We start from the raw sequence: 25,169 nt of genomic DNA, 5'->3' as shown, positions 1-25,169 counted from the left end.
TATTAGATCGGCCCCTGTTATTTTTATCAGAGGTCTTGTGTCTGTCCTGTATTTCTACAGGTACAACCTCTTAATTACCCGTCATTGACTACCCGCCTTAATTGCCCAGAGATGTTGTCAAGGGACAGGACAAGAAACCTTGACATAGCTCGTTCCTGGTTTATTTTATTGCCAGCTTAGGGCTCTATGTAAAGATTCACACCTTGGTCAGCTAAAGCAAGGCGGTGATAATGAACTTGTATGGGTTTTGCTACGAGGGAGTCAATTTGCTGTTTGATTAACATTGTAAGTTTTTGAAAAGCCCAGGGGCCGAAAGAAAGTACTAGTAGTAATCCTAAAAGAGGGCCTAATATAGGAAGGAGGTACGGGAGGAGTCCATTCAATCCTGTCCAAAGAGGGTTCTTCTGGAGTTCTTTCCTTCTTCTCTCGAGATCTTCTTGGAGAATCTTTATCTTATCCCGAACAATGCCTGACTTGTTGGCGTAGAAGCAGCATTTTTCCTGCAAAGCTAAACAGATACCTCCCTGTTCTGCTGTGAGATCTAAACCTCGACGATTTTGCAAAACTACCTCTGCAAGTGAGTCAATTTGGTCCTGGAGATCATTGATTGTTCCTGAGAGTGTTTGAACATCATTAATTAATTGATGGGATAACTTATGGTAGGAATGTATGGCTATTCCTGCCCCTGCTGTTCCTGTGGCCATTGCGGTAGTAATCCCGAGGCCTACTAGGATTGGGATAAGCTGGATGGCTCTTTTAGAGCGTGAATGCCCTGCCATATACTCAAAGCTGGGTATAGGGATAGGTTTTTCTCCTGGGATAATATCAATATCTGGGAGAATACTGGCTTGCACACATAACCCAGTCCAATTTGAGGGTAAGGCAGTGAAGGCCAGGTTTCCTCCACAGATAAAAACTTGTCCAATAGCAGGGCAGAGAGCTGAGGAATAATTAGAAACTTGGGAGCAATTTGTGAAAGAGGCAAATCCTACGTTCACGTCATCACTATTATTCTGGGGCTGCTTTTGTATGCATAGGGATGTGTTAAATCCTACAGGCTGTACTCTAAAGGGTGAGTTAAGAGTACAATTCTGTTCTGGCAGTGTAGTGGTAGCGTTAGTGGGAATTGCGAGGGGCATAGGCGTACCAAGGGTCATGCATAGCCAGCAATTTTCAGCAAGGCTGGGATTAGTAGCGTTTAGTGCGCTATGGGTGGCTTTTAGAATATCAGCAGTCTGGGTGTCAAGATCTATGCCACGAGACTTGGGCAAGGCTAGAGGGTGATACTCTAGGGGAGGGTATATTTCTTTGATAATTTTTTCAATTTTCTTTTGAACTTGGGCTTCTCTCACCTGATCTGTTGGTCCACCACCATCAGATATGTGGATTGGGGCTTGCAGTGGCCAGCAGGTCGCCTTGCCAAGTTTACCATGACAGGAGGCTTGAGCATATTTAGAATGTCCTTGGGGGTTGCTATAATCATACTCGCCTCCAAAGGAACCAGCATAACCATTTTGTAAGATGGCTGTTAGATATTTTTTGCCATCGGCACCAGTGCACTGTTGGACAGTGCGGTAACAGGTAGAGTGTAATTCAGTGGCTTTTTGGCAGGGGTCGGGACAAGGCCCTGGTTTGCCATCAATTGTAGGTATAATTTTGGGTTTTCTTACACATTTCCAAGACTGGGGAGTCCAACCCACTCCAGATGCAGAGATATCTGCTGTGAGGTATGCTAGTTTGTCTTGGCAGTCTACGGGTCTTCTGGTAATAATTTGACCAGGTAAATATTTTGTCCCTTGAGATGTTATTTGTGTATGTCCTCTCAGGCTAGGTTCTAAATCCATCACTCCTCCCTTACAATCACAAGGGCTTCCATACAGCTGAATGAGGAGTTCTTCCTTATTTGGAGGGGGTCCAAACCCTCCTAGGACAACAGTGACTATTACAGTAGCGATAAGGGAATGGGTAGTAGACATGATGACATTTTAGGGTTTAAATGAAAATAGGCAAGATCACTGGTAGTGGGCCTACAACTGTGCTAACAAAGGTCAGATGGGCTTACCTTGTCCAATGATGATGAATATTTATCTTCTCCCTGAAAGGCAAGGAAAAACTGTTCTCAGGGTGGATTCTCCTCCCTGGAATGTATTGAATTATTACAATTTCGTTTTGAAGAAGTATTGATGGGTTTAACAAGGCGTTCGGGTAACCATCGAGGTCCGTTTCCCTGTGTATCATAAACACAGGCGTGACCTCTACCCCAGATAAGAACTGGGTCGGGACCATGCCATTTAAAAGTTAAAGGATCTTTCCATAGGACTTCTGCAAATTGGGTTTTTGTTTCTTGGTGCCACAACCTGTCGGCGGCTGACTTATTGTGGCTATCTAATTGTAAGAAATTGAGTGTAAATAAAGCATGATTAAGGAGGTTTTTTGGAGAGCCTCTTATAGGGTATGCTGTGTTGGTTTTAAGTTTGTTAATTGTACTCTTTATTGTCTGATGGGCCCGCTCGACTATTCCTTGTCCTTGGGGGTTGTACGGGATACCAGTGATATGCTTGATTTGAAATTGGTGACAAAAATTTTGGAACGCTTGCGAAGTGTATCCAGGTCCATTGTCTGTTTTAATAGTCTGAGGCTTACCAATAACAGTAATGCATTGAAGAACATGGGCTATGACATTCTTAGTGGCTTCCCCACTGTGAAGGGTGGCAAATATAAAACCACTGTAAGTATCGATAGTCACATGGGTATATTTAAGAGCTCCAAACTCAGGAATATGGGTAACATCCATTTGCCAGATCTCATTAGGGAGTAAACCTCTCGGGTTGACTCCTAAATGGGGGAGGGGCAGTGAGGTAACACACCCTGAACAATTTTTAACAATCTGCCTAGCTTGTTCTCTGGTGAGTTTAAATAAAAGCCGAAGAGTATGAGCATTCACATGGTGAAGAGCATGATATTGGCTAGCTTTGGTAACTGCATCGGTTGTAACAGAATATGTGAAACGGTCATTCTTGGGTATAACAGTAAGGGGTTCTTTTATGCCTTGACTGTATTTTCCTAAACCTTGGCCAGGCAGATAGCCTTGATTAAGCATTTGTTGGGCAATTATGTCATTTGGGCTGGCCATGACGAGCTTCAATTGGGATAGAATGTCACGGCCCCATAGATTAATGGGCAATCCAGCGACTATGTAAGGTTGGACTTGTCCTGAATTTCCCTCCTTATCCTTCCAAATTAAGATTTTAGAACTTTGCTTTGGGTTAGTAGATTGACCAATGCCTTTGAGATGGGTTATGGACGTACTGCAGGGCCAACTGGGAGGCCACTGTTGGGCTGATATTACTGTAGCATCTGCTCCTGTATCAACTAAACCTTCGAAGGACTTGCCATCTAATTGTAGGGTTAACAAAGGCCATTCAGTGGTAATTTGTTGCACCCAATAAGCATTAGAGGAACCAAAGGCAGCATTCAATCTGAAATTTTTATTGTAACTTTTGTTTGTTAAGTCTAACGGGAGCAATAGGAGTTGAGCTATTCTTTTTCCTTTGTAAATAGATATTGGGCCTGTCGGAGCAGAAGCTAGGAGGGTAATTTGTCCTGTATAATCATTATCAATAACTCCTGGTACAATATGAAGGCCAGCTAATGTAGAGCTCCCCCGTCCTAATATTAGACCAAAGGTACTGGAGGGTAACGGTCCATAGGTTTCTGTGGGGAGCAACTGAATACCTTGATCGGGTACTAATATTGTGTCGGTGGCGGAACAGAGGTCCAAGCCTGCGCTTCCTGGGGTGGCACGGGAGAGGGAGCTGATGCTTGCGCAGGGAGGATTTGCTGTTGTTGAGCTTGGGGAATGAACCTGATAGCCCCTTGGTTCGTATTCAGTGGTGGGGCCAGGGGCTGGCCCCTCTGGGAGTTTCCCTGGAGTGGTGGAAGGGGGGTACCTTCAATATTCGTTTTAGAACGGCATTCATTAGCCCAATGGAAACCACGCCGACACCGAGGGCATAGGGTTTTGGGGGGGAGTATGAGTCAGGGGTGTATGAGGCAGGGAAGTGCGAGGCGGGTGAGGCTGAGTCTCTGCCTGGCACTGGCGAGCAAAATGTCCTGGTTGTTTGCCATTTAAAGGACGTAAGTGCGGGATAAATATTTGGAATCTTAGGGGGATCAGCTATGTCCTGGGTATCAATTTTATCATGGGTATTTGGGGATTCTGTGTCTGGTTGAAATTCAGGGGATTTGTTAGTAGGAATTATGGGTTCGTCAAGAATATCTACGGCTACTGAAGGGCAGGCAGAGGGCGGTCGGGAGTCCTCTCTGAGAGCTTTTTCTCCTGTTTTGATTATAGTTTTAATGTCGGGATCTTGTGAATGAACTTCAAGGACGTCATGAATAAGGTTCCAATATGAAAATGCTGAGACAGGAACTTTTTCAGGGCCAAAGGTCGATTAAAAATCTTGAAGGGCATCACCAACTCTTTTCCACTGTTTGTGATCAATAGTGCCCTCTAGGGGAAACCAGGGACAAGTCTCATGGATAAAAGTAAAAAAATACCTAAGGTCTTTTCTTTTAACCCTAATTCCTCGTGTCCTGAGGGACTCCTTGAGTCCAGTAAGGAAGACTTCATGGGAGTTCAGAGAGTTGCCCATCACTATGGCCGCAACCCTTGCACTGTAAAAATTTGAATCCTTTCCTCCAATTTAGCTGCAATTACATCAATGTCCTGAAACACTGGAGCCACTCTCGTCAGCTCAGACGAGCCCTTGTTTACGTAGGACAGTCGGCAGGTACAATCCGCCTGCTCGGACCCTCTAGGGCAGGGACTCTGGAGTCGGAGTCCCCCGGGTATGCCTTCGAGGTGAACGACCGTTAGCCCAAAGTAAACACAAGGTTTTCAGAGAGGAACAACTAGTGAACAAAACAAGGAATAAATCGCGGCAGCAAACTGGAGGGAAGTGATAAGATCAAATGGACTGCTGAACACCCAAGAGGTTGTTTGGAATCTTGCTTGGGGGATTCGTCTACTCACCTCTCAAGGATCTGTATTACGGACGGGTGAGCCGCAGTGATCCTTCTCCATGCAGAGTCGACATCAGGTCAATACCCGTGCGGTGACTCAAATGAATGCCTGGCCAGGGCTTCCGAGCAGACATTTCAGCAGGAGTCCCGGGGGGCCCCACGTTGGGCGCCAGTTGTCCCGACCCGCGGGATTAACGTGGAGTGTAGCCGGAGACGCCTGCAGAAATGAACAAGCAAGGGACACAAAGAACGACCAGCAAGACAGGATGTCTGATCAAGCTGGCGCAGTTTATTTGCAGCAGGCTTAATTTATACAAGTCAGCAAGGAAGGGGAGGGTCAGAAGATGATTGGTCACCAAGTGGTGCTAGCAGGAATGTGTACAAGGGTGATTGGGTCTTGGTGGGTACTGGCGGGAATAGTAAACCCGGAAAAGAAGCAGGAAATCCGCCATCTTATGGGTGTGGGCCCTTTTGGTCTCCGGCAATAAACTTACGAACACATTCTACAATTTCTGCAACCATGAGCTTCACAGCACAATCTCCCAGCAAACACAGAGCACATCTTCTCAACTTAACAAAACTCTAAGGCTTTAAGTTACTACAAAGATTCTCAGGCTGCAGGTAGGCATACACACTGCAACACACAATTAAAAAGGTGTTCACTTGCCACACTTATCCAGCTCACCTACCTGCAACAACTAAGCTAGCCTACTCACAAGACCCCCACTGAACACTAGACAAAGCCAAGCTTCTAAGCATTCTATTCTTAAAAGATTTAGCAGATAACATGACTCAAATGACTCTAGGTAAACTCAGGCAGCCGACAACTACCAAGACATGCCCGCCTTAGGCAAACTCAAATTAGCATTAATGCTTAACACTTTTTTATCAGGTTTTCTGAAAGTTTTAGAATACTCAATTTTCACAAGCGCTTGTCTTTAAATCAATTTCATTAATACCATCCGGAGGTAGAAAGATATATTCATTTACACCCTTAGGGGGTTGTCTGAGTCTGTCCCATTGTCAGTATAACAATTATTAGGCACGTGAAAGACACAAAAAACAGACACACACAGATTAGACACACAGCGGCTGCTTTTTGTTTTTTCTCAGATTTTCAAACAGAAACCGAGAGGAATCAGAGGGTTGATATTCCTGGCGCCTGAAAATCAACCCTATCTCATCAGATTCACCTTGCCGGAAAACAGACGGGAGGCTACCAGGCGTCCCTGGCCTCCCAACCTCCCCAAGGCGTCCCCCAGGGTTGCAGCCTGCGGTGCTCCTAGTACGTCTACCAACCGCAGTCTCGACCCCTTTACGGGATTGGGACAGCTGCCAGACAGTGGGTACCCCCTTTCAGAATTCTGACCGGTCTCACTGAAAAACAGAAAACAGAACACAGACAAACCAAGGCGCCACTAATCTTACCTCTTCCTCCAAGAGCGACTTTGGGAGTGAAGCGGGGTGAGCGCATGATCCTGGACGAGCCCCCAAATGTTGGATTCTCCCAGAGGAGGACGCCACCCCAAATCACTCACGAAAGGCATCTCTTGATGCAATAAGCGAGAGGAATTTATTCAGGAACCAGCTAGCGGGGGTCCAAGTTAGCCCGACGCAGCGGGTCTCAACAAGGACCCTGAGCACACAAAGCCAGAAGGTTTTATAGCATTTTCAAAGGGGGCAACATTTTCCACAATCACAATACAGTGTTTTTTCATAGACACATAAATCTTTGGCTGGGGCCACATCCTGGGGTCTGGTTAGATAAGATTACCTTCGGAATGTTTAGGGTGGTTCTAGTAAGATAAGCCTGATTTGAGGTCAGCTAATTAAAGGTCACTACATTTAACACTGGCTGACTAACTTGTTTTTCAAGATTCTAATAATTTTCCTCCTTCTAGGTTAGGGGGTGGTATTTAAGCCTTTAAGATGGCTGTACTTATGCTAACTTTTGATTCTTCAGATCCTACAGTCCAAGGGAACCAACATTATGAAGGACTAAGGACAGCTATTAATGAAGACTTAAAGACCATAGAGCAATCCATTACAAAACTTGAAGAATCTCTGACTTCCCTCTCTGAAGTAGTCTTGCAGAATAGACGAGGGCTGGATCTGCTGTTCCTAAAAGAAGGAGGACTGTGTGCAGCTTTAAAAGAAGAATGCTGCTTTTTTGCAGATCATCCTGGAATAGTAAGAGATTCAATGTCAAAGCTTAGGGAAAGGCTAGACCAGAGAAAGAAAGAACGGGAAGCCGGCCAAGGGCTATTTGAATCTTGGTTCACTAGATCCCCGTGGTTTACAACCCTGATATCCACTCTGTCTGGGCCCTTACTCATCCTTGTGTTGCTCCTCACTTTAGGACCCTGTATATTAAATCGGCTGATAACTTTTGTTAGAAAAAGAGTGAGTGCCGTTCATGTACTGATGTTGAGGCAACAATATCATTCACTCACCCAACAAGGAGACACAAACATTCCATGATTGGAATGCCCCTAAAGAGAAGTGGGGAAATGTAGGATCTGAAAAATCAAAAGTTAGCAGAAGTACAGCCATCTTAAAGGCTTAAATACCACCCCCTAACCTAGAAGGAGGAAAATTATTAGAATCTTGAAAAGCAAGTTAGTCAGCCAGTGTTAAATGTAGTGACCTTTAGTTAGCTGACCTCAAATCAGTTAATCATACACACCAAGCTTATCTTGCTAGAACCACCCTAAACATTCCGAAGGTAATCTTATCTAACCAGACCCCAGGATGTGGCCCCAGCCAAAGATTTATGTGTCTATGAAAAAACACTGTATTGTGATTGTGGAAAATGTTGCCCCCTTTGAAAATGCTATAAAACCTTCTGGCTTTGTGTGCTCAGGGTCCTTGTTGAGACCCGCTGCGTCGGACTAACTTGGACCCCCGCTAGCTGGTTCCTGAATAAATTCCTCTTGCTTGTTGCATCAAGAGACGCCTTTCGTGAGTGAATTGGGGCGGCGTCCTCCTCAGGGAGAATCCAACACCTTGAGACTGTGACTCATCCAAAAGGCAGGGAACTGGAAGCTGATAGGAGTGGGAGTGTAGTGTTGAAGGCTCCAGTTATCTATGACCTTTTCTAGCTGTCCTCTTGTTGCTGGGCAGCTGCATCTGGGGAGGTATCTCCCTGCACATTATATAAAACCTCAACTCAGATGGGGAAGGATTCTTGACTCTGATCACAAAAGAATTCCCAAACAGGTCAGACAAGTATGGGTAAGGAAGGAATTCATTAAAGCAAGAAAAGAAGTGAATGGCAGCAGCTGTGCAGGCAGCAGAGGGGGGGAAGGGAAGCTCCCTGAACTCCTGCTCAGCATGGGGCAGATGCCTGCCAAATCCTGAAGCCAGGGTCACCTGGTGTCCAGTGTCCACATGAATCTGCACAGCATGGGAACTGAACCCCCACCACCCCAGGATTTGGGGGAGCTGCAGAGCCCTGGATGGAGGGAGATTATGTTCTGATAACTTCCCAAAGGCAAAGAAAGGAGATTGTCAGGCAGGCTGCTAAGGAGCATGATCATATAGAATCAGGCAGTGGGAATGTGCAGGCCCAAAGCAGAGACCTCAGCAGCCCCTCCCGACTTGTCTGAAGTAGGACAGAGAAAGTGAAGACTTGTGCTTGAGTCTAGAAAATTGAATGAAATAGCAGAGTAACAAAGACACTTAACGTGGGGAAAGAGGGTCTTGTATTAACTTCCCAAGAGGCTTGGAAGAATGCAGAGCCAAAATGCAATAATCTGCGCAACAAGAAGTCTTTATTTAAGGCAAAGTCCATACTCAAAGGAGAGGGGTGGGTGGGCAACCTCAGAAAAGGTTAAAGGCTTAGGATTCATGGTTTTTAAAGATTCCAAGAATGAGGCCAAGAGCCAAGGGTGGGTAGGCTCACCATGTGGCCTCGGGGCCTCTGCAGGGAGGGACATCGTGTCGCCTGCTCAGTCAGCCCTCCACATAGTCTGTAAGGTGAGCTTAACACAAGGAATTTCTTGATCCTGTTCTTCTCCAAGACAATAGTTCCCCTCAAGCAGTGGCAACATGGTGTTTAGAACTGCTTGCCCTGCCTTGAAATAAGGTCAGTTGTTGGCTAATTACCATAAAGTATGTTTGAAATATTACCTCCTAACTCCCTGGTTTTTAAAATGGAATCTTAGCCTTCAGATGGGGTCCCCCCATTCTTACTAGACTGTTTGTATCTGGGCATTTTCCCCATAGGCAGGATGACTTATGACGGTGCTGTCCCAGGCCCTGCCCCTCCTCCCTCTCAGGCCCCTGACGCAGCTCTCCAGGAAACAGCATCCCACCCCATCAGATGGGTTCCTGACCTTCCACACAGAAGAGAGAGGTTCCTAAACCTTTCAGAAAGGGATGAGGCACGTTCTCGCCCTACCGCACCCTTACTCACAAAACAGGAATCATTCCTTTGACCCACAGTGAAGCTGAAAGCTATGGACTTGTAGAAAATGGAGCATTCATTTTGGTGAATTTTCCTTCTGAAAATTCCACTACTACTTATAACAAAGTAATGTTTTCCTAGAATAAATGTCAGTACAAGAAAGGTTGGACCTAGTAGTTCCCGTGGGGAAAAGGAGATTAAGAAACAAGGAGGATAGTCAGAAATAAAAATGCACACTTTTTTCCTTTTTCTTTGTGACAGGGTGTTCACAATTTCACTTTACCCTCCTGGGTCATAGGGGACACCATGGCTAAGTTGAGAGAATTATCAGAACTGTCCCTCCTGTCCCTGTATGGGATTCACAAGCAGAAAGAGAAATCTAGACTGCAAGGGGGTAAGTATACAAACTAATGAGAGGAATGTATTGGATTTGTGACCTTGAAATTGTCACTTAATCACTTCTCTACCAGTTTCCATTCTGCAAAATAGGGTAATGATGACACCATGTTACAGGCAGTGAGGATTCAAATGAATGTATATATTCAAGAGGCTTAGGACAAACAGTACCTGATAATACATTGTCAATAAACATTATGTGTCATTATAATCATTTCTAGTACCTTTAGTTTACCCTCTGGGCTTTAGTTTTCTCATCTGGATAAAAAAAGTTTTGGGCTTAAGCTGAATAATATTTTTCATCCTTTCAGATCAAAGACTCAACAATTTTGCATCTAACAATTGTGTATCAATTGTTCTGATGGCCTATAGGATGAATTTTTCAAGTGGGAGGTATAACAACAGTGGTGTGTTTTCCTCAAACCCTTGCTGGCAGCCACTGTTAAAGCTAATGAAACATGCTCTGCAGTTTTATTTTGCAGAGTAATGCCTGGTGCAGTTCCTGCATTTATGGCACAGCTTAAGTCTTCCATTGGTGCTGAGAGGTGTTTTATTTCTCAGTGATGCCCCTTCTCAGCTAGATTTGGTCCTTTGAAGCCCAGGACATCCTGCCGTGATGAAGGCAGACCCAGAAAAGGCGGTGGAGCCCATGATACCAGGACCGGCGGGTGAAGGGAAGGAGCCAGGACCAGGCAGCTGGGGGGCCGCTGGTGGCAGCTGGGCAGGCAGGCCAAGGCCCCAGAGGAGTGTGGGGTCCGGTGTCAGTAATGGAGAGCCAAAACTCAGCATGGAGAGCAAAAGGAGGTCAGTATGTCAGGGTGGCCTGGCAGTGAAGGAATTCTAAGCCACAGGATATATTCCGAGTCATATACTCTAGACAGTTTGAGGTAAATGGTACAACCTCTCGGGACTCCAACCACTGCCAGACCCTGTTCACCGTGAGGTGAGGACAAGTTCAGCAGAACCCCAGGAGACACCTAGAGGAAAAGCATCCTGGGGGTTGGGCCAGACTGGAAGGATGCTCACTGAGGGCTGTGTGTAGGAACAGAGCCCAGGAATCAGCTTAATATTATGTCCTAAACAACAAAGAACTCAAAGGGTGGACGCAGGGCCCCATCGGCTATACAAGCACCAGGTCTCCCCCCTGCACCTACGGGTACCAGCAGCAGGACTCAATCCCAAGCCACATCAGATGGTAGGGACAGGACTGCTGATTTATTTCCCCCCATTTATTTCCCTAGTCATGATGGACTTCAGAATTCAGCTCCTTTTACTCAAAACGCTGTCCATGGCCAGATACCATAAGATCACCAAGCCTCTGGCTACAAATGCAGTCACAGGCCCCACTCCTGACCAGCTTAATTAGAATCTGTATTACGATGAAATCCCTAGGTGTTCACATGTTCATTAACCTTTCAGAAGCACCTGTCTAGATGCAAGAGATGTAAAGGAAAGTGCAGGGATAGCTAGGCAGTAATTGACAATATTCTAGTAATAGATATCAGGCCCACACATGAAGGAAAGATGGGTTTCCCTATCAGCCTGCCTGTCCTCCCACCTCTGTTCTCCTTTGGCTACAAGAGGTAGCATTTTGGGGAGGTCGGTTCTCCTTGCTTGGCCTGTTTCCCCATCTCATGGTTCTGCCTGTAGGAGTCCTTCCCTGACGGGCTCCTTTGGTCTTGGGCCCAGAAGGCTCATGAGAACTCACTTGTCCCATGTTCTGGTGGAGTCCAGGGCTATTTATAAGCCTAGAAGTCATTTCCTGATTTCTGCCAAAACACAAGCCAATTGTTCAGATTTGGCTGGACAAGAGATTTGTCAGCCACATGTTTGTTGAATTATGAACTGGTTGAACACAGTCATACAAAGAAAACCTGTCCTGTATTGTCTGGGTGACATAGTCACATAGGAATATCAGGTATCTTCTGACCTTTGTCAAAACTTTTGCTCCATCAGTTTCAGAGGTGTCACCAGCAGTAATCTCCTGTGCTACACACACATGCACACACAGGCACACTTACACACACACACACACACACCAAGAAAATTTTTAAAGCTGATAAATGGCTGGTCATAACTATGTTAATGGAAACCTCTTCTTGCTGTACACCAGAGATGGCAAACTATAGCCTATAAGCTAAAACCAACCTTCTGTCCATATTCTGTAAATAAAATGCTACTGAAACTCAGCCACACTCATTCCCTCAGGTAGTTTTATGGCTGCCTTTGTGCTTCCACCCGAGTGCACAATCACAGAGGTCACATGCACCGCAAAGCTTCCAATATTCACTACCTAGCCTTTTACAGAAAGAGATTTGCAGCCCTTGCTGTAGCCCAAAAATAAGGGAAGATTATGTACAACCAATAGCATTTTGTCAAGTTCATGCAGATTCAATGAGTGGTGCACCAGGGGACTTGGACGGCAGCCTGGCCACAGCAAGGCCCCACCACCCAGGGCGGAGGGCTGCCAGGCAGGACACGCTGGGTCCGGAGAAGCTCGGCCTTCTGCTCTCGAGTCGTGTGATCTTGGAAAAGTCACTGAACTTCTTTAAGCCTCAGTTTTCCTTCCTATAAAACACAGTTACTAGTACAGAGCCTGGGGATGGTCGTGGTAACCTAGTCTCTTCTGGGGCAGGGTGTACCCTCACCCCAGAACCAAGAGCTGACACCATATTGCACTGTTGGCCTTTCAGGGCTGCCGCCAAGGCTCCTGTTGGTGAGGACCAGCTGCTGACTGAAGATAGCTGTCATGGCCTCTGGAAACTTGGCCACAGAGTTCAGGACCAGCGTGGCCTTAAGATCATTCTGAAGTCCCTGAAGGACCCCCAGGAGGCAGCCTTCTTGGAAGCAGAGACAGGTGGACCTGCTGGAAATGCAGCATCTCACTTCTTCTATTCCTAGTCAAGGATGTCCCACCATCTACAGGAAATCAGACCACCCACTCCATAATTAACCCTTTACGGTGCCTAGGGAAAAGAAGAATAAGGTCTCTTCTTGCTATTTTATGAGCTTTTTGAGGGCAGGAGCTATGTCTGATTGACCTAGCATAGTATCTGGCCCATCAGAGCTGCTCAGTGTGTTTTTGCTGAGCGGACCACCAAGACTGGAATTATTGTCACTCTGTTAATATGAATGCCTTGCTAATTAAAAAAAAAATCTGGTCATCATTCAGCCAGGAGAGTACATGTGTAGTAGAGAGACCACCAAACAGACACAAGGAATCTTCAGGTGTTGGTGTGGACATTCATGAGGTAATGTCCTCAAAACAGCACCCCTGAGCCTTCAGCGTCCACCACAGGATGGAGGCTCTGAGGCATGCGTCTGCCTTTCATGCTCCCCACCCACTGGGGCAGTGGGTGTGATGGGCAGCAGCTCTCCTCCACCAAGGACAGACGGAGCCCTCATGTGAAGGCTCAGGATGCTACCAGTGTGGGCCTGGGGACCTGGATAAACAGCCCACAGGAAACGGCACAGGCATGCCGAGAGCTGCTGTCCTCACGGCCTCCCACGGGGCCAGGTGCCAGAGAACAGAAGCAGGATGGGCGAAGGCAGAGAAGCACATGTCATGCTGTCACTTCAGGCTATTCCTGAGAAGAGCACTGGCTGACAGCGGGGTGGGAAAGCCATCTGCAGCCCTTGCCGGCTCCTCAGCCCCCTGGTGCAGGCTTTAACAGAGCCTGGACAGTGGAGTCCTCCGGTACCGGCGCAGCTCTCCTTCCCCAGCTCTGGGAGCCGTGTCACGGGACTCAGCTCCCTCTCCTATGAGCAGGGAGTACAAGTAGGATTCCATTAAATAACGTACATAAATTATGCTACTAGCACAGAGCAGATGCTCAACCCAAATTTGTTCTTTCCCTCTTTTCAAATGTTGAGAATCATGAGACTCAGGCTTATGAAAAAAAATATATGCCCATGTTCGGTTCAACTCCATTGCTGGTTTGTCTTCTTCAAGGTGTCCTGGTCGGTGAGGTCCTGAATCACATGAGGAGCGCAGCACAGCCCGCGAGCCGCTGCAGACTGATCATGTATTCTGCAGTAAGGATTTCTGTCTTCTTTCAACATCTGGGTTCAAGCGTGTGGCCTCTCTAAGCAGGGCTCATTGTCCTCGCCACCGTTTCCTTATTGCCCACTGGGTGGCAGACACCTGTTCAAAGCTGTTAAATACTGACCTGTCAGAGCTCCTGGATATGTGCTTGTGTGTACATGGTTGGCTCTTTTTAAAATTTCATTTTATTTATTTATTTATTTTTTGAGAGGGCATCTCTCATATATATTGATCAAATAGTTGTTAACAACAATAAAATTCTGTATAGGGGGGGTCAATGCTCAATGCACAGTCATTACTCCATCTCAAGCCTAGTTCACTTCAGTCTCCAATCTTCTGAAGCATAACGAACAAGTTCTTACATGGTGAACGAATTCTTACATAGTGAATAAGTTCTTACATGGTGAGCAGTACAAGGGCATTCATCACAGAAACTTTCGGTTTTGATCACGCATTATGAACTATAAACAATCAGGTCAAATATGAATATTCGTTTGATTTTTATACTTCATTTATATGTGGATCCCACATTTCTCCCTTTATTATTATTTTTATTTTCAGTAAACTGCTGAAGTGGTAGGTAGATGCAAGATAAAGGTAGAAAACATAGTTTAGTGTTGTAAGAGAGCAATTGTAGATGATCAGGTGTGTGCCTGTAGACTATGTGCTAATCCAAGCTAGACAAGGGCAATAAAACATCCATGGATGCAGAAGCTTTCTCTCAACACAGGGGGCGGGGGTGTGAGGTTCTAAGCTTCACCACTGTTGTTCCCCAATTTCTCACCTGATGGCCCCCCTGCGACTGTGCCTGTCTTAGGTTGTTCCTCCCTTGAGGAATCTTACCCATCTCTGGCTAACCAGTCATCTTCCGGGGCCATACAGGGAAATGTAAAGTTGGTAAGTGAGAGAGAAGCCATATTGTGTGAAAAGGTTAGCTTTTTACTTCTTTGCAGATTTATGCCCTGTGGCTTCTATGCCCAGCACTTGTCTTGAGGTATCTTTACCACCTGGAGGAATTATGATACTCGGTAAATTCGATATGAGGCATGAATTCTATTTAAGGGTTGTAATTAGGAAGGAAGAAGAAAAGTTATAGAGGTAGCATATGGAAGAAAACATGGGAGGATTGATTATTTCTTTGACATATCTTCTTGTAGAGTACCTTAAGTATGTATAGGTTTTAAACTACTAACTAACTTGCGCACACATATTAACATAATAGAAATACGGTGACATAAACAAAGCAAATCTATAATTACCATCCATCTCCAGTGAAGCCAAGAAAACCATTTAGGTACCCTAGGCATTTGTGAAAATTAGTCTATGATATGATGGATATTGTCCAACTGTACTTGAACAGTCTGAGAGAAGTCAGACAAATTAAAGCAACCCATTTCTGGGATCTGTTCACATCCCATATGTTCTTTTAACCGTAGATAGTCCATAGTCGTAAGATTTTGGAGTGCTACAACTTGCACCCCTCCCAACTCCTGATTGAGTTCCAACAGTACAGATCTGGTTAAATTCATTGTCTCACTGTATGCACATGCCAGCCTAGACATCTCCCTCCTCATTCCAATGGCAAGTCCAGGAAATGGTGGGGTGGACACAGCCACAACCGCAGGATCGCCCGGATCCCTGTGGAGGCTTTTTGATGATCATCTCCCGGCACGAGTCCTCCAGAGAGTGCTGATGCTGGAAGCTCCTCCTCATATCATATCTTAGTTCATTTTCTGGGTAGCCAAGCTAGGCCTTGATCTTCTGCATAGAAACAAACAGACCCTTTGCCCACCCTTTGACATGCCCTCTATACCACTGTGTAGAACTCATTGGAGGTCAGCACACAGGAACCGATTTTTTTTTTTTTAATATTTAATCTACACTTACATGAAGAATACTATGTTTACTATGCTCTCCCCTATATCAGGTCCCCCCTAAAAACCACATTACGGTCACTGTCCATCAGCATAGCAAAATGTAGAATCACTACTTGTCCTCTCTGTGTTGTACAGCCCTACCTCCCCTTTCTCCCTCCCCCCCACTATGCATGCTAATCTTAATACCCCACTTCTTCTCGCCCCCCTTATCCCCACTGCCCACCCATCCTCCCCAGTTCCTTTCCCTTTGGTACCTGTTAGTCCATTTTTGGGTTCTGTAATTCCGGTGCGGTTTTGTTCCTTCAGTTTTTCCTTTGTTCTTATACTCCTCAGATGAGTGAAATCATTTGGTATTTCTCTTTCTCCGCTTGGCTTATTTCACTGAGCATAATACTCTCCAGCTCCATCCATATAGCTGCAAATGGTAGGATTTTTCCTCTTCTTATGGCTGAGTAGTATTCCATTGTGTATATGTACCACATCTTCTTTATCCATTCATCTACCGATGGACATTTAGGTTGCTTCCAATTCTCGGCTATTGTAAATAGTGCTGCAATAAACATAGGGGTGCATCTGTCTTTCTCAAACTTGATTGCTGCGTCCTTAGGGTAAATTCCTAGGAGTGGAATTCCTGGGTCAAATGGTAGGTCTGTTTTGAGCATTTTGATGAACCTCCATACTGCTTTCCACAATGGTTGAACTAATTTACATTCTCACCAGCAGTGTAGGAAGGTTCCCCTTTCTCCACAGCCTTACCAACATTTGTTGTTGTTTGTCTTTTGGATGGCAGCTATGCTTACTGGTGTGAGGTGATACCTCTTTATAGTTTTAATTGCATTTCTCTGATAATTAGCGATGTGGAGCATCTTTTCATGTGTCTGTTGGCCATCTGCATTTCTTTTTTAGAGAACTGTCTGTTCAGTTCCTCTCCCCATTTTTTAATTGGGTTATTTGTTTTTGTTTGTTGAGGCTTGTGAGCTCTTTATATATTCTGGACGTCAAGCCTTTATCGGATCTGTCATTTTCAAATATATTCTCCCATACTGTGGGGTTCCTTTTTGTTCTATTGATGGTGTCTTTCACTGTACAGAAACTTTTCAGCTTAATGTAGTCCCACTTGCTCATTTTTGCTGTTGTTTTCCTTGCCCGGGGAGATATGTTCAAGAAGAGGTCACTCATGTTTATGTCTAAGAGGTTTTTTCCTATGTTTTTTCCCAAGACTTTAATGGTTTCATGACTTATATTCAGGTCTTTGATCCATTTTGACTTTAGCTTTGTATACGGGGTTAGACAAAGGTTCAGTTTCATTCTCCTACATGTAGCTCTCCAGTTTTGCCAGCACCATCTGTTGAAGAGACTGTCATTTTGCCATTGTATGTCCATGGCTCCTTTATCAAATATTAATTGACCATATATGTTTGGGTTAATTTCTGGAGTCTCTAATCTGTTCCACTGGTCTGTGGCTCTGTTCTTGTGCCAGTACCAAATTGTCTTGATTACTATGGTTTTGTAGTAGAGCTTGAAGTTGGGGAGTGAGATCCCCCCTACTTTATTCTTCTTTCTCAGGATTGCTTTGGCTATTCGGGGTCTTTGGTGTTTCCATATGAATTTTTTAACTATTTGTTCCAGTTCGTTGAAAAATGTTGCTGGTAATTTGATAGGGATTGCATCAAATCTGTATATTGCTTTAGGCAGGATGGCCATTTTGACGATATTAATTCTTCCTAGCCATGAGCAGCGGATGAGTTTCCATTTGTTAGTGTCCCCTTTAATTTCTCTTAAGAGTGACTTGTAGTTTTCAGAGTCTTTCACCTCTTTGGTTAGGTTTATTCCTAGGTATTTTATTCTTTTTGATGCAATTGTGAATGGAATTGTTTTCGTGATTTCTCTTTCTATTGGTTCATTGTTAGTGTATAGGAAAGCTACATATTTCTGTGTGTTAATTTTGTATCCTGCAACTTTGCTGTATTCCGATATAAGTTCTAATAGTTTTGGAGTGGAATCTTTAGGGTTTTTTATGTACAGTATCATATCATCTGCAAATAGTGAAGTTTAACTTCTTCTTTACTAATCTGGATTCCTTGTATTTCTTTGTTTTGTCTGATTGCCATGGCTAGGACATCCAGTACTATGTTAAATAACAGTGGGGAGAGTGGGCATCCCTGTCTGGTCCCCAATCTCAGAGGAAATGCTTTCAGCTTCTCGCTGTTCAGTATAATGCTGGGTGTGGGTTTATCATATATGGCCTTTATTATTTTGAGATACTTGCCCTCTATTCCCATTTTGCTGAGAGTTTTTATCATGAATGGATGTTGAATTTTGTCAAATGCTTTTTCAGCATCTATGGAGATGATCATGTGGTTTTTGTCTTTCTTTTTGTTGATGTGGTGGATGATGTTGATGGGTTCTCGAATGTTGTACCATCCTTGCATCCCTGGGATGAATCCCACTTGGTCATGGTGTATGATCCTTTTGATATACTGTTGAATTCTGTTTGCTAATATTTTATTGAGTATTTTTGCATCTACATTCATCAGGGATATTGGTCTGTAATTTTCTTTTTTGGTGGGGTCTTTGCCTGGTTTTGGTATTAGGGTGATGTTGGCTTCATAGAATGAGTTTGGGAGTATTCCCTCCTCTTCTGTTTTTTGGAACACTTTAAGGAGAATGGGTATTATGTCTTCTCTGTGTGTCTGATAAAATTCTCAGGTAAATCTGTCCCGCCCCAGGGTTTTGTTCTTGGGTAGTTTTTTGATTACCATTTCAATTTCTTTGCTTGTAATTGATTTGTTTAACTTTTGTGTTTCTTCCTTGGTCAGTCTTGGGAGGTTGTATTTTTCTAGGAAGTTTTTTATTTCTTCTAGGTTTTCCAGCTTGTTGGCATATAGGTTTTCATAGTAGTCTTTAATATTTCTTTGTATTTCTGTGGAGTCTGTCGTGATTTTTCCATTCTGATTTCTGATTATGTTGATTTGTGTTGATTCTCTTTTTCTTTTAATAAGTTTGGCTAGAGGATTATCTATTTTGTTTATTTTCTCATAGAACCAGCTCTTGGTTTCGTTAATTTTTGCTATTGTTTTATTCTTCTCAATTTTGTTTATTTCTTCTCTGATCTTTATTATGTCCCTTCTTCTGCTGACTTTAGGCCTCATTCTTCTTTTTCCAGTTTCAATAGTTGTGATGTTAGACTATTCATTTGGGATTGTTCTTCCTTCTTCAGGTGTGCCTGGATCGCTATATATTTCCCTCCTAAGACTGCTTTTGCTGCATCCCACAGAAGTTGGGGCTTAGTGTTGTTGTTGTCATTTGTTTCTATATATTCCTTGATCTCTATTTTAATTTGTTCATTGATCCATTGATTATTTAGGTGCATGTTGTTAAGCCTCCATGTGTTTGTGAGCCTTTTTGTTTTCTTTGTAGAATTTATTTCTAGTTTTATACCTTTGTGGTCTGAAAACTTGTTTGGTAGAATTTCAATATTTTGGAATTTACTGAGGCTTTTTTTGTGAGCTAGTATGTGGTCTATTCTGGAGAATGTTCCATGTGCGCTTGAGAAGAATGTATATCCTGTTGCTTTTGGATGTAGAGTTCTATAGATGTCTGTTAGGTCCATCTGTTCTAGTGTGTTGTTCAATGCCGGTGTGTCCTTACTTATTTTCTGCCCAGTGGATCTATCCTTTGGGGTGAGTGGTGTGTTGAAGTCTCCTAAGATGAATGCATTGCAGTCTGTTTCCCTCTTTAGTTCTGTTAGTATTTGTTTTACAAATGCTTGTGCTCCTGTGTTGGGTGCATATATATTTAGAATGGTTATATCCTCTTGTTGGACTGAGCCCTTTATCATTATGTAGTGTCCTTCTTTATCTCTTGTTACTTTCTTTGTTTTGAAGTCTATTTTGTCTGATATTAGTACTGCAACCCCTGCTTTCTTCTCATTGTTGTTTGCCTGAAATATGTTTTTCCATCCTTTGACTTTTAGTCTGTGCTTGTCTTTGGGTTTGAGGTGAGTTTCTTGTAAGCAGCATATAGATGAGTCTTGCTTTTTTATCCATTCTATTACTCTGTGTCTTTTGATTGGTGCATTAAGTCCATTTACATTTGGGGTGACTATTGAGAGATATGTACTTATTGCCATTGTAGGCTTTAGATTTGTGGTTACCAAAGATTCAAGGTTAGCTTCTTTAGTATCTTACTGCCTAACTTAGCTCGCTTATTGAGCTGTTATATACACTGTCTGGAGATTCTTTTCTTCTCTCCCTTCTTATTCCTCCTCCTCCATTCTTCATATGTTGTGTGTTTTGTTCTGTGCTCTTTTTGTGAGTGCTCCCATCTAGAGCAGTCCCTGTAAGATGCCCTGTAGAGGTGGTTTGTGGGAAGCAAATTCCCTCAGCTTTTGCATGTCTGGGAATTGTTTAATCCCGCCATCATATTTAAATGATAGTCGTGCTGGATACAGTATCCTTGGTTCAAGGCCCTTCTGTTTCATTGCATTATATATATCATGCCATTTTCTTCTGGCCTGTAGGGTTTCTGTGAAGAAGTCTGATGCTAGCCTGATGGGTTTTCCTTTATAGGTGATCTTTTTCTCTCTAGCTGCCTTTAAAACTCTTTCCTTGTCCTTGATCCTTGCCATTTTAATTATTATGTGTCTTGGTGTTGTCCTCCTTGGATCCTTTCTGTTGGGGGTTCTGTGTATTTCCGTGGTCTGTTTGATTATTTCCTCCCCCCATTTGGGGAAGTTTTCAGCAATTATTTCTTCAAAGAGACTTTCTATCCCTTTTCCTCTTTCTTCTTCTTCTGGTACCCCTATAATATGAATATTATTCCTTTTGGATTGGTCACATAGTTCTCTTAGTGTTGTTTCATTCCTGGGGATCCTTTTATCTCTCTCTATGTCAGCTTCTATACATTTCTGTTCTCTGTTTTCTATTCCTTCAATGGCCTCTTGCATCTTATCCATTCTGCTTATATATCCTTCCAGGGATTGTTTCACTTCTGTGATCTCCTTCCTGACATCTGTGATCTCACTCCAGACTTCATCCCATTGCTCTTGCATTTTTCTCTGCATCTCTGTCAGCATGTTCATGATTTTTATTTTGAATTATTTTTCAGGAGGACTGGTTAAGTCTGTCTCCTTCTCAGGTGTTGTCTCTGTGATCTTTGTCTGCCTGTAGTTTTGCCTTTTCATGGTGATAGAGATAGTTTGCAGAGCTGGTACGAGTGACCACTGGAACAGCTTTCCTTCTTGTTGGTTTGTGGCCTTCCTCTCCTGGGAGAATAGTGACCTCTAGTGGCTTATGCTTGGCAGCTGTGCGCAGACAGGGTTTCTGCTACCTGCCTCGTTGCTATGGAGTTTAGATCCGCTTTTGCTGTGGGTGTGGCCTGGCTGGGGCTGCTCCTCCAAAATGGTGGAGCCCCGTTGGATGGGGAGTGGCCAGGAGGCTATTTATCTCCATAATGGGCTTCTGTGTTCCCTGTTGCCCAGGGGTTAGAGTGCCCAGAGATCCCCAGATTCCCTGCCTCTGGGCTAAGTGTCCTGTCCTGCCCCTTTAAGACTTCCAATAAGCACTCTCCAAACCAAAACAACAACAGCAACAACGAAAGAGGGAAAAAAAAAGGTAAAAAACGCGCAATTTTCTTTGTTCTCAGGCGCCAGTCTCAGGCACCTGCTCACCGGTCTTGCTGCCTTGTTTCCCTAGTATTGAGGTCCCTGTCCCTTTAAGGCTTCCAAAAAGCACTCACCAAAAAAAAAAAAAGGGAGATACGTGCGATATTGTTTGTCCTCAGGCGCCGTTCTCAGGTACCCGCTCACCGGTCTTGCTGCCCTATTTCCCTAGTATTGGGGTCCCTGTCCCTTTAAGGCTTCCAAAAAGCACTCGCCAAAAAAAAAAAAAAAAACCGCTCTGGTTTCTTTCCACCCGCCGGGAGCCGGGGGGAGGGGCGCTCGGGTCCTGCCAGGCCGGGGCTTGTATCTCACCCCCTTCACGATGTGCTGGGTTCTCACAGGTGTGGATGTGGTCTGGATGTTGTCCTGTGCCCTCTGGTCTCTATTTTAGGAGTTGTCTTTGTTATATTTTCATAATTCTATGTGGTTTTGGGAGGAGAGTTCCTCTGCTCTACTCATGCCGCCATCTTGGCTCCGCCCCCTTTCATTTTATTTTTTAAGCTTAAAATTTTAATTTTAAAATTAAGTACATAATTCTGGCCCTTGAGGAACTTACAAACTAATCCTGACAAGAAGACAAGTAAACACATAAGTACCTGACAAAGCAGTATAGCAATGCCATGCAAGCAAACGTTTGGTGCCTCAGAGGGGGGACCATCACTTCTGCTTAGATGACAGCCAGGGCAGCAGGAGAGGAAAAGCTGAGAGGACCTGGGGATGGATTGGCACGTGAGTGGAGGGGGTGATGCGCAAGGTCAAGCCACAGATTGAGGGCGGTGTTTTAAGCCTTGATGGCCGAAAGGAGGGTGAAACTATTAACAGAGGATGTCGTGGGCCGGGAGGATGTACAGATTAGAGAAATGGGCTGGAAATCACAGCAGAAAGCTCCAGATGGTGGAGGGGATAGAAGAGAGAAAAGGACAAACAGCACATTGAAGGTAGAGTTATGCTTGAGTGCAGAAAGAGAGAGGGATCCTGGAGATGGCCACCCCGGGGACACTGACAGGGAGAAGGCTGCAGACGGGGAGAAGGCTGCAGATGTGTCTGCCATGCATGGAAGCGGCCATCCATGGAGTGGGGATGAGCAGGGGACAGGGAGCAGCAGGCGGCTCAGCCTCCCACCCACTTCTCCATGGCAGGGGGCCTCTCCGATGGGCTTTGTCTGGAAAGAGCCATGTTTTCCTTTCTGCAGTAAAGACAGGAGAAGTGATTAAAGACAGGGAAGTTTATCATTAGGGGTTCTAAGTGATATAAACTAGAGAACATGCTCTGCAGGGAACAAAGTATAAGGCTTCCTGGAAAGAGGTGAGCCTGAGGTCAGTCAGTTCTGCTGGTTTTTCTAGTCTCTGATCTGGTTTCCAGTTCTAACTTGTGTGACTCGATTTCTTTTTCTAGTAAATCTGTTCTAACCTCTTTTGACTATGTGTACACTGCCACAAAATTTAAGCAATGAAATGTTATACCCATTTTGTACATATGAAAGTTGAAGGCTTTCAAAAGTTATGTGGTTAATCAGTGGCAAAACTGGGACTGAACACTATAGTACCCTCTGCTTTCCAGCCACTCTGGGATAAACGTTTAAATTATTTTTACACTACAAGCTTACTTCCTTACCTTTTATCCTCTCTAAACACTTAAAATCTCATATATTCTTCCCTAACTTTAAAGTCACAGATTGTTCTAATCTATAGAAAAAATGTAATCCAGCATTAATGTTCCAAGATATTGTAAAACTTAATGATAGTCAACAAAACAAGCTAAAGCAGAGATATGTTCTATTGGGAAAAGGAATGGGACAGAATCAAAGGACTTGACCCAAATTCCCTTTCTTCCGTCTTTCAGTTATGTGACATTGACCAAGTTACTTGATCTACCTGGGTCCATTTCTTCATCTTTTAAAGGGAAATAGTGGTATGTGTGTGAATGTCACTGTTCGACACACAGCAGATGGCCAACTGGAATCAGTTTTCCCTTCTCTACTTGAGTCATTGGGAGCATGACAGAAGTAACCGAATCACAAGCCCTGGCGGCACTTACAGGCGCTGGGCGCATACGTACTGAACATGAATCTCAACTGGAGACAAAAATAAAAAATGATTTATTTCAAATCTCTGTAGCACGACACTACTGTGAGTGGCCTACAGATGGTGCTGTATGTTTACAACGGAATCCTTCCTCCCTATGCTTCCTGCCACTTAATGGAATTGTATCTTGAGAAGGGGTAAGTGTCTAAGAGCAGCTCTTCACAGTTAATATCACTGGACCTCAGTTTTTATTATTATGATTGGTATTGACTTTAATATAGTCTTAAAAAGTTTAATTTTTAGTTAAGTGAATAAAAATGCTTTTTTCCACTTTCAAGTTTTATGAAACAATTTTACCCAAACTGTATGTGTTTTCTCTTTACTGGTAGAGCCCATTTTGCACACCAAAACCTGTTTTCCAGATACATTGGCTAATAAGAGTGATTTGGGCTGCTGTACAAATGGACCTTGAATCCTCAGAGACCCAGTGGAGATTGATTTTCCCTCATATGACAGTCTGATGCAGGTGCGCCTGGCCAGTTGGAGGTGCCTTGCCATGCTGTCATTCACACATGTGCTGTGGGGACCCAGGGCTCCATTTCTGGACTGTGTTCACCTGCAGGTGCCTTGCAGAAAGGAAGAGAGGATGGATAAGGCAACGTGCTCATCAACCTTATCCCAGAAGGACACAAAGCCCTTCCCCCTCCTTTCTGGCTATAATTAGCCACTTCAACCCAGCTAGGTGCAACGGGGTCTGGGGTTACATTTTCAGCCATAACTCTATTTTATGGAAAAAGAATCACAAAAAATTTCGGTGGAATATTAGTTATCTTTGCATATCATCTTGAGATAGAAGATGCTGTCATTGGAAAAGTTATCCTACAATAAAAGTCCTCATTCACATAATATCAGGGAACTTTTAAAAAATAGACCTTATAAGTGACTATTTGTAGTTACTGCTTTTTAAAGAGATGTTTTAAAAGACTTGTTTATAACATTTGGAGTTGCCATGGTGAGGTCACCACACCAAGAAGGATTGCTGAATCCTGCTTGAATTTCCCTCCTGCCTCTTTGGCAAATGACTTCCACAAGCACCTCATACTAGCTTTGCAAGGTTTGTTCAGGCCAAACATTACATAGTTTTATGAAATACAGTATTGAGAGAGCCCTCCTTAATATGAGAGAACACAGGACTTGAAAATACACCACCCCTTCTTTCTGAGTATATCATTGATAAAGCTTTGCTGTATATTCAAGCACATGTTATATATCATTCAGTTCCATGTTTATGGCCTGGTTAAGGAGAGGGGAGATACATTCATTCAGGGGAAAGGTGGAAAGAAATACTGAGAGAATTAAAAACAGAAATGAAGGAGCAGATAAGAAGCATGAAAGGGAGAGAACAGGGGAAACAACACCCAGTACCTCATTGCCCGCCCCCTACTTCTTATTCAAAGGCTCCTCAAATCACCCTCAAACCTCTCAGCATCTTCTCTGATTGAGCACCTTGGTTTCCACCTCCTTTTCCCCTGCTTATCTAAGAAACCAGACCTCTCATTTCCTCCTTCCAGATCAGTCCCACCTGCCGCAGTCTCCCTATTCCTGTGACTTAATTGGCCCACAGATTCTTCCAGTAGTCCTTCAGCTGACATGTTACAGGTCATGGGGAAAGAAATTCAATGGCAGTTCAACAACACAGAGCTAACAGCTCTGTCCTCTACCCTCTTCCACC

The 25,169-nt window shown here is 44.0% G+C and overlaps 1 protein-coding gene across 5 annotated transcripts in view; it reads left to right on the top strand.

The window, feature by feature from the left end:
* The window catches only part of LOC118969761 (prostatic acid phosphatase-like), a 66,070-nt gene that overhangs the window by 22,378 nt on the left and 18,523 nt on the right, over positions 1-25,169 (top strand). For 2 of the 5 annotated variants that reach the window (XM_073223418.1, XM_073223421.1), the window contains 3 exons: positions 9,695-9,827; positions 13,782-13,864; positions 23,531-23,634. In XM_073223418.1, the coding sequence (XP_073079519.1) occupies positions 9,695-9,827; positions 13,782-13,864; positions 23,531-23,634 (320 nt within the window). The other 3 variants (XM_073223422.1, XM_073223420.1, XM_073223423.1) reach the window with 3 other exon arrangements.

The sequence above is a fragment of the Manis javanica genome, chromosome 15, assembly GCF_040802235.1.
Source record: "Manis javanica isolate MJ-LG chromosome 15, MJ_LKY, whole genome shotgun sequence".
Taxonomy (NCBI): domain Eukaryota; kingdom Metazoa; phylum Chordata; class Mammalia; order Pholidota; family Manidae; genus Manis; species Manis javanica.
The sequence above is the reverse complement of the archived record's forward strand: the minus strand, read 5'-3'. Positions and strand labels throughout refer to the sequence as shown.